General features: G+C 40.2%; 1 protein-coding gene and 1 long non-coding RNA gene across 2 annotated transcripts; one reads left to right on the plus strand and one right to left on the minus strand.

Annotated features, from left to right (window-relative positions):
- Positions 1-949: 949 nt before the first annotated feature.
- Positions 950-8337, minus strand: otx2b (orthodenticle homeobox 2b). The gene is made up of 4 exons (XM_038728105.1): positions 7998-8337; positions 5560-5767; positions 4948-5099; positions 950-4284 (listed from the first exon to the last, which is right to left on the minus strand). The coding sequence occupies exons 2-4, from the start codon at positions 5654-5656 to the stop codon at positions 3661-3663; spliced, it is 873 nt and encodes a 290-aa protein (XP_038584033.1). The 5' UTR covers positions 5657-5767; positions 7998-8337; the 3' UTR covers positions 950-3660.
- LOC119909857 lies at positions 3786-13014 on the plus strand. The gene is made up of 4 exons (XR_005445554.1): positions 3786-3918; positions 9097-9375; positions 10057-10195; positions 12613-13014. It is a non-coding gene; the product is annotated as an uncharacterized LOC119909857 (long non-coding RNA).
- Positions 13015-13278: the final 264 nt, after the last annotated feature.

The raw sequence follows: 13278 nt of genomic DNA on the forward strand, positions 1-13278 counted from the left end.
AAAACTCATTGTACGTATGAAGTATTGTGGAGGCCGGATGTCTAATCCTCCTCATGACTTGTGCACTTGGAAGACACGAGGCCCCAAGGTTACAATAACAAGCTGGGTGAAGCCATTGTGTGTCAGTTGGTATTGGCTATCAGGGACCATTGATTAGGGTGAAATGTTGTTTAGAGTGGACATTTAAAATGACAGGGACTGTGGCCCTTTGTTTTTAAACCAGTCGCCTATAAGTAAGAGGGACCTTAAACATATTAACTATTGTTTAATCAGCATTTTACATTGAGCTTAACATTACTTTTAATTTGTGATTACACTAATACTGAGAGGCACGTGTTTGTATGAGCCATTGTTCTTTTTCTTGGAGGTAGGCTATTCGAAGCATTAATGGCATTTTCAATAATGATGTTTTTCAGTCGGGCATGTTCATTCAGATAAAGATAGGCCTAAGTGTATTGAGGAGGCAGATCCAGCTCTTCCCGTCTTCAAAGTGTTCTCATGCTTCTCCCTCGCTTCAGTCACTTGGTGCGCCTCTCTCAGTCGTTAGAAATAGGAGGGGGGTTTTTTTCACAGCTGACATTTGAAAGTGACCTTTTTCCGCTTTTGCTGCAGCAGTCTGGCTGGAGGAGTTGTTGACACTCAAGAGGAGACGCGTCTCATGAATATTCAGCTTTCTGTCACCCTAAGCTATTGTTTCCAAGTTCAATTGTTGCATTGTTTACCGTCATAACGATGTATATGCGTGTTGCTAAACTTGGCGTTACATTGGTGCAGCAGTGTTATAATTGATTCTTGAACATTATAACGCTAACATCGGTCTGTGTGAGAAATTAAACGAACACAGGCACCGGCAGGACCCGGATATAAACAGCTACTTCTATTTCACCCTTGAATAAGTTATGGATATGGCCTATTGCATGATTACGTCTTTCACACACACACACACACACACACACACACACACACACACACACACACACACACACACCTATTTTCTGTCCACGCAGGAGTGGAATCAAAGTCGCTCTTCTCTTTAACGCTTCGATTATTTCAAGCAACGCTTTTAATTAGTGTGCTCCTTTAGCGGAGACTCCAATGAAAGAGAGATTATTGGCAATGTCAAGGATCCTAATTGAATGTTGGACTTCTAACAATTAGCCCGCTGCAGAGCCATGTCGACTCATTACAGATCTCATAGCCGCTCTGACTTTATTGTCTCGTGCCGTCCAAGCTGACAGCAGCGTTGGACTTGAAAAAAAAAAAGTAAATGCAAACAAACCTTCTGACTCCTCAAATGTAGTTTAAGAAGTTGTAGCCGCGCTTGTGCACTTCAATGGAGTTAAGGAACAACTTAATTACCGTTAAGAGAAATTAAAAATATTAAAAAATCAGAAGGGTGCTTTTGCAAATAAACCCCATTAGCCTACCTTGTGCAGCAAATATGTGAAAAGGTTATGATGCAGTTTACAGAATATACAAGTAACTTGATAGCCCATATTATGGTGATTTTTCTTGAGGTTAAAAAATACAACACACAATGTTGCTTTAAGCAGTAACTTTTTAGGTTTTAGTGCCGGGTTTCTGCAGGTTTATACCTTGGATTACTTATTTTTATTCACGACACAGCAGGGTATTAACACAGCCTAAATCATCACCTATGCCAGCTACTAAAAAGCATCAACAAAATTATACTCAGCAGTGATTTTAGTCCTTTTTTCTGTTTAAATATCCCTATGAAGTTAAAGCTTTGCTGAAGTGTTCATACATAACATGCAATTCAGTTTCTCCATAGATGAATTGAACATCAACATGCGTTTACGTTTTGTCTTGTTACATGAAATATTAGCCTTCGTATTAGAGCGCACATTTGGGGATCAGGCATGTAAACCCATGCGGTGGGCTTTGAATTGGACCACTGCTGCCCATGAGTCCCAGAGAAACCCCCGCCGGTAGAATATTGGGATTAACATCTCTTGGAGGCCGGGATTAAACACTGCTTTCTCAAGCCGCACACTCTCTTTGTTGAGACTATCCGAACTGAACTGCCGGAAACTAAGAAAGGAACAAACCTGAGCAGAGCTAGAATAAATTATAACCCCATATTAATTTTTTATGACAACATTTGTCAAATTCGGCAATTTTTCGTTAACAGAGCTTGAACAGAATTTTTGGATGTATCCTCCCACATTACAGTGAGCATCGGGTGGGTTTAAAAATAAGAATTACAAAACGGAAGGTATGAGCAAGGTCATTTAAATCCATGGTGTGTTATGTCACATAAGTTGGAGTAACTATGCATGAAGAAACTGAGTTTGGTCGCCAGTGAAACGGCAATTATTGGCCCAATTACCACCTGCAAAACTGCCTCCACTAGCCTATGTGAAAATATGCCACCTTGTTTTCATTAAATGCATGGATCTTTTTTTTTTATTTCCCCCCAAATATATATTTAAATAGTATTTTTAAAGTGAGGCCTGTCTAAAATAAAAATTAAAGTCATTATTATACGTTTTATTCGTTTTTAGGCTAGTATTGTTATTTCATTTGGCAAAATGTCAAATTTTTGGTGGAAGTGATTAAGAATATTCATGTAACTCAAATAAACCATCTGAAAAAAATACCCACGATTAGTTTTGCACACAGCACTGACACTGTTCATTCTCCATTTCCCACTCTCTCCACGCGCGCGCGCACACACACACACACACACACACACACAGATCGTCCCTTGATGAAAGAGTAAGCTCACAGGACCTTTATTCATGTCTTTTCAGCGGTGAGGTCACACCATCTTTGGAGCCAGTAAAGGATCCACAATCACCGTGTATTGAGATCAGTGGAGGGGGAGCAAGTGTGGAGCTCTCAGCAGCCGAGAGTCATTTCCAGTGTGGCTAACCCTTGATTTTATTACTACCATGTGCTTAGGAAAGTCTCGTCTCTCTTTGTGATGCCGGTCGTTTAACCATTAGCATCTTTCGTTGTTCAAAAAAAGTTAGAAATCTATTAAAATCACAGCAGAGTCTGATGCGAGGGGGGCTCACAAATTGCATACAATACAACAGATCACAGTTTCGAAGGCTAGCACAGATAAAAAAAAAACACATATGTACCATTTATATAAGACACACACTGATTGTCTCTTAGAAACTACATATTGATTCCTTATAAACACTTTTTTTTCTTAAATAAAGTAGTGCATCCATGTCCACACACCGTCCTCGTGTCTCTCTGCCAGCAGGTTGGCAAAGTTGTGTAAGAAGCTTAAAGGAGGTCTGTCCACCCCGAACACTTCACCAGCAGAATTAACAAGAGTTTTGTTCTTGGATAAACATTAGTTCCGTGGCTGTGGCGTTTATCTGTGTTGTCCTCAACAGGTGTTTTTTACGCATAGAGGCACACACTGACAGACATGGATAAGGGGCTACAACCTGTGAATGAACAGGGGGAAAGAATCTCGTTGCCAGTGGTAAAATAAATTAAACCTCTCCTCTTGGAGGACCAAAGACCATCATGCCAAAACCTCGAGGCCCCTGAGAGCCCTGCCTCGCCGAGCCCGGCTGACATTTGAACCAGTCCGATGTGTTTTGTTGAGGGATGGCAGCGCTGTGTCTGATGTGATCGTCACTGTTTGTGCACTTTTTTGACAGCTGATTGCTCTGTTCACAGGACCTGGAATTTCCACGAGGATGTTTGATCCTTATAATCCAAGCAATCGGCATTGAAGTTCAGCTTCCACGACGCCGCTTGGTCCTTATAATCCAAGCAGTCTGCAGTGGAGTTGAAGCCCAGGCCGGACGTCCCGTAGCCCTGGGTGGAGAGGGACGCCGGGGACTGGTTCAGATGGCTTGTGACCGCGTTTGTGCTCATCGGACTGAGAGTTGAACCAGGCCCTGACAACTGGTGGTGCATGGGAGTGAGGTAAGAGCCGCAGTCCATGCCGCCGAAGTAGGACGTCGAGCCGGCGTAGCCCTGGCTGTAGCTCGAGGCCTGGGTGTAGGTCATGGGATAGGACCTCTGCATGCAGGAGGAGGAGGTAGACAGGGGGTCTGAGAGCGGAGAGATGGACGCCGGGCTCCAAATGGACACCGGGGCGGTGCTGGTTGAGATGGCGGGAACTGTGGTGGTACTGGTTGGGGGCGTGAACTGACCGCTGGCCCCGCTCTCTGAGCTCACTTCTCTGGTTGGGGAACTTTTCTTTTTGGCTGGTCGCACTTTGTTCTGGCCCCCGTTCTGCTGCTGCTGCTGCTGCTGGCGACACTTTGCCCGCCGGTTCTTAAACCAAACCTGCAAGAGTCACATAGTCTATTGGTACATGCTAATTTTGATATCCCTTACTTATAGTGTTAATATAACCCAACATCTACGTTTCTGGAATATGACCTAGAGCTAGTTAAATATTTTCGCACTGTAAGTAATAGCCCCCTTTTTATCTAGTCCATGTGGAAAGAAGATTTATTTCATTTGTTTTGAAATCAAGATGTTTCTAGATTTTTTCTCAAGCCAAGTTTTTGGTACCAGTGGACTGATCGGTCTCATTTCATTGCTCAAATTCTCGAAACAGGAATCTGTCCTTAAGTGGAATTATCTCACCCCACTGGCAAAAGTTTTCCACTTGATTTCAGGCAGACAAAATGCTAAGCCTCAGATGTAGGCCTTCTGTCAGTCACGGGTTAAGATGAATGTTTCTCACAGTGCAGATATAAAATAGATTTAAAAAAAAAAAAAAAACATTTTCATTCGAGCCCCCCCAAATGAGATGTAAGCGTAGCCTACATAAACATTTTGTTTCACATTGTTAATTCATGCAGTTGCGATTTAATCATTCAAACGTGTTTGCATTTGTTTGGCAAAAGTGCCACTTTTGTTTCGGTGTCTTTTTTTTATACCTAAAATATTTATGCACATGGAATCATTTTCCAAATATTGTTAATGTTCTGGTTAACTCACTTGTACTCGGGACTCAGGTAGATTGATTTTCAGTGCCACCTCTTCGCGCATGAATATGTCCGGGTACCGAGTTTTGGCGAACAACGCCTCCAAAACGTCGAGCTGTGCGCGCGTAAAAGTAGTCCTCTCTCGCCTCTGCTTCCGTGGCGTTGCTGCAAGTAAAACGGAAATGTAAATCAATTAAATGATGTTACTCATGTATCCATTTAAAAAATCAACTAAAAAGATCAAGCATTCAAAGGCAGATCTATAACAGAATCATAGATTTTTGTTTTTGTGCGCAATTACGCACGAGTCATGTGAGACTTAAATGCCGATGGCAATTGTACCTTTTCACATACTTTAGTCTAATGTGATGCAGTTTAAGCAAAAATCAAAGCAATTTGTCAGTAACTCATTCAAAAGGCACATCTAAAATTAAATCATGCAATACCAGACTTCTGTTCCCTCCAAGTCGTTGGACGGTTTGGTTTGGTAAAATAGCCGATGTAATCTAATATGTTTGATTTCTGATTTATCTCCCCAAAAATGTAGAAGTTATTATCAGATGTAGACGTTTTGAAATAGGTCCTGTTCTTTCATTTATTTATTCTTCAAAAAGTTCAAACCTACCTGGATAGCCCACTGATGGATGCAAAAGATCCATTCCGGAAGTAGTTAAGCTGAGGCCATTGACTGTGTAAGGTGGTTGCTTTAGATACGACATCATGCTAATGTTTGTCTGAGGGCTGAAGTTGGAAAAAATTTTGAAAATGGATGGAGCTCTCGAGGTGTACTTGGTGTCCTCTGTTCGCCGTGTGGTCCGTGTTACACAGGGCACCTGTTCCAAAAACGACAAAAGAGAAGAAGACATCGATGAAGGTGCACCGTGTGAAGAGATATTAGGTCTGTTTACATGGCACTGTCGCGAAATAAGCCCTCTTCAAAACGCACGGCTCTCCTCAAAAAACACATCTCCAGCTGTCCTCAACTCTATACCCCCCCCCCCCCCTCTCTCTCTCTCACTCAACTCACTCACACTCACACACACACACACACACACACACACACACACACACACACAAAGTAATACACCGGCACTATAACTCCAACAAGGCACAATAAAATGTGATGTAGGAACTTTTTAAACTGCCCAAGCTGTTAAACTAAAGAAAGAAAAAAACAAACACACTCAACAAACCCCTAAAGTCTTTCTGCGCCTTTGGCTCTATTTTATTCTCTGTTTGGCTCTACCTTATCTAAAATTGTGGTTGTAGATATAAACAAAAACTAAGGGGAATTGAAAGAAGTCGAAGGCAGTGGGGAAGTAAAAGAAGAGACTGATTTGATGTCATGGATGTCTATGAAATACGTAGTCAACTTAAATAATCAGTTTTCAAACCTACTTCCTGATTTATGATGACCAACCTTTGAAATATTTTTCTCTGTCGTTAAGAAACTAATTAAAATGACTTTTTATATTTTACATGATTGGCCTGAATTTTCAATGCAATTTAATAAATCTCGTGTAATTAATAAAACACGAGATTATCTGATGCCGAGACGCTCAAATTCAGTAAAAACAAAAAAACCCGCCATATTAAACACGTAATTGTTTCAGTTATTTAAACAGAAATAAAAGTGCTCTGCGAAGTTGATTGGTAAATGTGTGATCGCTGTCACTACAACTGCAGTGACCCTCACCCGTCATCCCCACTGCGCGTCTTGATTAGTTGCATTTTTTTTTTCAATATCCAACGGTTTTAACCCCCTCATCCCAATCTGTCACACTTAAAACCGACCCGTCTACCAGTTGCACCCACCCGCTCAATAATAATCACCCTGTCCAAGAATTAATTATGATAAATGTTTTTCTGTTGATGAATTAACGAGATAATCCGAGTGGCATCTAAGTGGAGCTGCAGTTTGGCATCAAGTCAGTCCAACGTGCTCCAGGCTCGATGCTGCAAATCAGCAGCAGCTATAATAATTTCTTCTGCACATTTACGTAAATTAATTGTGATCTTGCTGTATATTTTAGTCTAACGCAGCACTTATATAAAAATATAAAATGGTTTTAACTACAGGGGAGAAATTAAATTCGTGGAAATGTACAGCTAATCGGGCTAAAATGCCAATTTAGACGCATAATCTGTCACTAGAACCTAAATAAATTAATCATGTGACCTGTTGGTTTATTGTCCTTCACAATATTCCTCTCTGGAGGCAGAGAGAAAAGGTCCCGACACATTTAGATCGATAAAAGGCCCAAATGTTCTTTCTCTTCACTGCAGCTTTCAGCCTCGCCTCTCCACAATAACCTATATCAATTTATTTTGCATTATTGCGTCTGTGAATTTACGGCGAGGACTCACTGTGCGATTTGACATAAATGTGGGTGTCCTTTTGAGCAGAAACTTCCCTGAGTGAACTCTGTGTCCTCGGTAGCAGCACTAGCTTCAGTCAATGAGAGTGTGAAATGGGTAAAAACATGACCTCACTTAATCATGCTATAATGAAAAAGGCAATTCTGGTATCAGAAAAGTTTTAATTTAGCTTTTGATCTGCCTTTGTTTCCATATGCAGATATGATCATGGTGTAGCCTAACTTCACCAGTTTGCTACTGTAATTACCGGATGCTCTGTGTGCATTTACATCATATACGATCAGATTGATGTTCATCTAAAAGGGTTTGATGACCAAACTCACACTTAGTGACTCTGTACTCTGCTCAAATAAATAATAGACTGAGTTTAAGTGTGGTCAGCCATCATCTGCAATTTGATGCCACTAAACAGCCTAAAACCCTCTGACTGGCATTTCTTTCAGTGTCTTAGTGGGTTTTATTTTAGCACCAGCAGCAGTGTTTAAACGTTGTATTCCTTCTTTTTTTTAATGATTTTATAAGCATTTTAAATTTGGTTTTAGAAAAGTTGTGATTTCCCATAGGCTTCTAATTTGTTATTAATTTTACTGTACTGCGATTCATTATTTCGATATAGGCTAATAATAATAATAGCCTATTAATAGTAATATAAATAGTATTATTAATAATAAAAGTTAAACTTACCCTGCTATCGACGACTGTAAAGTTCTTTGTCTGCTCGGTTTCCTCCAGGAGAAATAATAAAACTCAGTGCAGATTAAGGACGTCCTGGCGGATAAAAAAAAAACCGCAACCCACCGAAAGCAGGAGCAGCCGTCTTCAGAGACAGAACAACTGTGGGAATAAAAGTTAAAGATGGAGCGGCTGCTTCGGGTTTTGAATCGGTGCGAAGGCTGAGGAGTGATGGAGGAGGCTGCATGTACGCCTTTAGGATTTGTTGGTGTGTTGTGAGTGAAGTGGTTTGAGTTGGATTTTGTACAAACTGCCAGCCAATGAGAGCCGCAGGACTGAGCTGAGGTCTGTCTCTGTCTCCGTCTCTCACACCGGTGGGGAGGATGAGGGTTTTTTTTCCTCCCTTTTTTTTCTTTCTGGGAAACAAATGTCTCCAGCTACTTATTTGACGCACAGTCCTCAGCCAATGGCAGCGAGAGGGCGACTGACAACATCCCCATCCCACCGCAGAGAGGGTGCATTGATAATAAATAAACGCTATGCCGGTGGATGACGAGAAGTGGGTTTTAAACCAAGGAAAAGTCAGTTTAGTCACCTTTTTGTTACATTTTATATTTGGCATCCCCGTTATCCAGTGCATGCGTTAAACTGGGGAAAGTTGCATGAAGGCTGTGTTGGTGAGAGGGGAAATATATGCTCAAATAAAGCGTTTTCTGAAAATATAATGTATGTACAGTAGTGCTGTGAATACATACTCAAACGTGCATCATCATTGTCATTGAGTGCGCATCAAAGTCAACCAAAAATGTTGTTGTTTCTGTTTTTAAAATCAGAAATGAAAATAGTTCCAGACAATCGAGGAATATTAAAGCGCCTTAACACGAAATTGAAGACTTTATTGTATAAATAAAATGTAAGTTTCTAGTGTTCACATGTCTGTATGTTGTATAAAAGAGTTAAACATTGGAAAGAAAAATAAATCTGTGACAAAAAGACAGGAAGAAAAAAGGGCTCTCGTGTGAAGGCTGCACCGTCCTCTCACATTCCAGCGCGTCGCAAAAAAGGGGATTTAGAGGGACTTATTTTCTTAAAACTGTCCTCCCGTCCACAGAGCCAGCCAGTCTGCTCCCATCCGCCTCATACAGGCCTGCACCAAAATACACCCAGAATATCTGCAGGGGAGTTCCCACCGAGAGGAACCGAGCAGCCGAGGACTTACAGGCACCGGGACCTGCAGTGTATCTACACCCAGGGATCAGGAGAAATGACAGGGGAGAAGGCAGAGAAAGGCCGGCTGTGCAGTTGGAGACAAGCAGAGCTACTTTCTCTTATTTCACCTGACACATGTTCAGCAAAATGTGAAAGAACATAAAAGAGAAACGTGAAGAAGGTAGGCCTGTTTTATTTTAGATTTGATTTACAAGAAAGTGCATTTTTGAGGTTTTGTGTTGTAACATTGTTATCGTTTGTAATAATAATAATAATAATAATAATAATAATAATAATAATAATAATAATAATCACAAATGGTAATAACAATAATGCATTTTTTCATTTGTTGTTATCCATATAATAGCCATTTAGTTCAGGATTCGTCTTATTTCATATTTACTGGAGGACCCACAGGCTGCACGAGACAAATAAGCTTCCTCTATGTCACTTGAATTTTGAACCTGCGTGCCCATCTCAAAATAATATGCTGAGGGTTTTTGTCACGGCTTGGTAAATGTATCATCTTAAGAGGCTTTGTGGAACACCTACACACACTCACACACACTCACACACACACACACACACACACAGTCACACACACTGCGCGCTTGCACGGACACACCCGCTCACTTCAAACAGATTTGAATATTGATTTAGATTTATAAACACAGGCAGACCGTGGGTTTTATGAATCGTCATTTGCCTCTCTCTGTGACTCCAGTGGAAGGCCATGAGTCAAAGGTGCAGTGACAGCTGCTGGGGAAACTGGTTTTCACTCCGAGCTGCAGCCTGCTGGGGCTCACACAAACTGGTACACCATATCAACTTTACACAAACTCAGTGACATCTCTTTTGACAGATTTCGATCAGTGGAAGCGGATGAATGGATCATATCCCTGGATTTTATTTAACAGCTAAACATGAGATTTGATCTCAGCAGAGGAAAAGTTTTGCTGTGAGTCTGCCTGTTTGGAGGAGAGGAACTGCAACCCGTTCAGGTATCCCTGTTTGTTTGTTTTTTTTTACGTGTTTTTGTTTGTTTATTTATTCCGGATAGTACAGATGTATTTTGTCATCTATTAGAATGAAAAAAATGGAGTGAAATCACGTAGCCTAAACTCACTTATTTATGTTTTTATATTTTTCTGAAATAAATTCATGTAATATATCCAACCCGACAGCTTCAGACGGGTGTAAAGATTAAGCCTTGTGGATTTTTAATAACGTTGCTGTTTTGCTTTATGACAATCACAAAGGTCACCGTTTAGCCTTCCCACATTTTTACTGCAGCAGACTCCACCAGACTCCATCCACAAATCATCATATTTAGCATCATATAAGTTTAAATTACCAGAAGTGTAGCTCCTAAAAATGTTTTATATTCTTTTACTTTGACGCCACAACAGGTAGAGCCCACAAGACCAACTTTATAGTCTCAGAATGCAACAAAGGGACAATCAGCTTGCAATTAAAACCGCATTTAAAAAAAAAAGACTATTTCCTTATATTCTATCAGCTGCATGGTAATTTACTCTAACGGGAGACTTTGTAACTGCTGCAGTGGAAAATCATGACGTGTGATGCTGTTATCTGCTGGATCTCACCGTTTAAATAGCTAAATAATTTATTAAACTGTAAAGCCAGGCCCTCCACAGGGACTTTGTATCTTAAAAGGACGTTTAAAGGGAGAAGGAGTTAAACGCCTCTGGCGAGCAGCGCTCCCACTGACTCCCGGCTAATTGACGACGACGGCTTTTATCTCCGCCTCTGCTACACTCAACCTGAGGGTGAGGATTTCGCCAGGCCTCCAACCTGTGATTTCTACCAGTTAATGCGTAGCCTATACATATTTGCTAATACATTGGACAGGCCTGCTTGACCTTTGTTTGATAGCCTTAAAAAGAAAAATCTTATTATTATTGGATAATTACTTCTCTCCCTCCTCTGCGCCTTATCCAGGCATAAAAAGAAATAGGAAACAAATTATAGAATGTGTTTTGTAAAATAAAATAGTACAAATAAAACCACAACAGCATGAGGTTTTAATTAATTAATTTTTTTGCAAAATGATTGTGAGTTGTCTTAATAAAAAGCTGCATATTTACAGGCCTACATATAGCTACATCTTCTAACTATTTAGGCTTTCCTCTCCTCTGCTCTGCCATGTTCCCTCCTTGTTTGATATTCGCATGGCTGAAGATGAGGAATGTGTTGGTGGAATTCATTCTGAGCTTAAAAAAAGAGCCAGAAAAAAAGGGAATAAAATCCAATAAAGCCAATTCATATCGAAATGCTGATAATCTGTACTGTCAAGGAAAAGCTTTTCCCTCTGTGTCTGGGGTTTATGTCAATATTATGTTTTGACAATAAAAAAAGTATTTTGGTACCCAGTACTTTATCGTTTCCTTTTTCAACTTGGTTTATTGTTTACCCCTTATTTCCTTTTTTTAATTTAACACAGAAAGTTAGATCTGTACAACTTGCAAACACTTTAAAACTAATCTCTGTTTACAGAATCATATATCTCACTCATTATTTTGACAGAAAAATTAAAAAAGCTTTCATACAAATGTAGTGATAATGTTTTTTGTATTCATTACTATTTAATTTAGGGTCATGTGTATGTATAGCACTAAGCAAAGTTAGTGAGAAAAAAACGGGTGTCCCTATCCTCTTTTTAAAAAACCTGGATATAGAAGGTAATTATTGTGGATAGATATGCGGCATTTGTTTGGTTGTGAGTGTGTGGGTGACAGAAAGAGAGCGAGATGAACTGAAGTAGGATAATCACAAGCTGTATTTTAATTAGCCTGGCAGGTTTGATGGATACATTGCTGCCGCCGCCGCCCGCTGCTGCTGCTTTACGAAAAAAGGTGCTATGCGTAGTGAGCAAGGTGTCTAAACAGAGGGCTTTCTCCATGCTGTCCCCTTATCACAAAGGAGCTAAACCTTTGTGTAATGTAACATGTAACTGACCCTAGAGGTCATCAAAACACATTCAGTCTCCTCCCCAGGGATTAAAGGGGGAGAAACCCCATTAATTGTCAGTTTGGGAAGAGTTTACTGACACAGAGGCACACAGACAGATTCACCATGCAGGCAGCATTCTACATCTGGGATTTTATCTCTGCAATTATTCACAATGTAACAAGTTTTGGTTCAAAGTTTTGCTTAAAATGATTATAGGAAATGCTTATGCCGTTGAATGAGTCTGTATTCAAATTTTTTAAGGCTGTATTTCTGTAATGAAAAGGTGCACTGATCATGAAATTATGGGTTTATTTTCCGCACACATCTTCTCTGTGAATTCAAATATGGTGCCTCAGCAATGCCAAGACTATGTGTGTTTGCTCTTTCCATTAATATGACATGCCTTTTAATTAGTGCCATAATTGTTTGTGTTGTGTTTGTGCAGGAGTTCGCCAACAAACAAACGGATGCAATTAAACACACTCGCCGTCAGATCATCAATGAGGAGGCAAAGTCAAGACTGGTGGAAAAACCGACAAGGACAAATATAAGACGGGAGAAGACTCTGCTGCTTCAAGGTTAAACTTGAACTGTGCAAAGAGCTCGTCTTCACACAATCTAGATAGTTTTCTTCAAAGACACATCACTAGCTGTTTTTTTTTATAATAAATGTCCTCAGTTTACAACTTGATATAACTCTTAATTGATGTTATATTTTGATTTCATTGCTAAATAATTAAATCTGACGTATATAATATCATATCCCTGTTTCGTCTCTACCTCCACACTGTCTTGGAAGTAATTAAAAAAGTATTTGCAAATAAAGACTATCATTATCAGACCACCACCCTGCTCTCTTGCTCTGTCTCTTTCCACCTAGCCATATAGGCTTCTCCTCTGTGTGCTGAGGTGTCTGCGTGGCGTGGTAAAACCTGCCCTGCAGACCGGACCTCTCAAGTCTTCAAAGGAGGAAGAACTCAATGTGGGGGATTTGTTCAGGCTTATTTGGTAACCTAGGATTTGAATTGGATTCTGGGAGGCATTCATAACACATTTGAAAATGTTACATTGTGTGATTTTGTGTGTAATCCCCATAATAAATTTTAGAAAT

This window comes from Micropterus salmoides, unplaced genomic scaffold (genome assembly GCF_014851395.1).
Source record: "Micropterus salmoides isolate LMB-PRFRI ecotype aquatic unplaced genomic scaffold, ASM1485139v1 Ms_hic_scaffold_19, whole genome shotgun sequence".
NCBI lineage: Eukaryota > Metazoa > Chordata > Actinopteri > Centrarchiformes > Centrarchidae > Micropterus > Micropterus salmoides.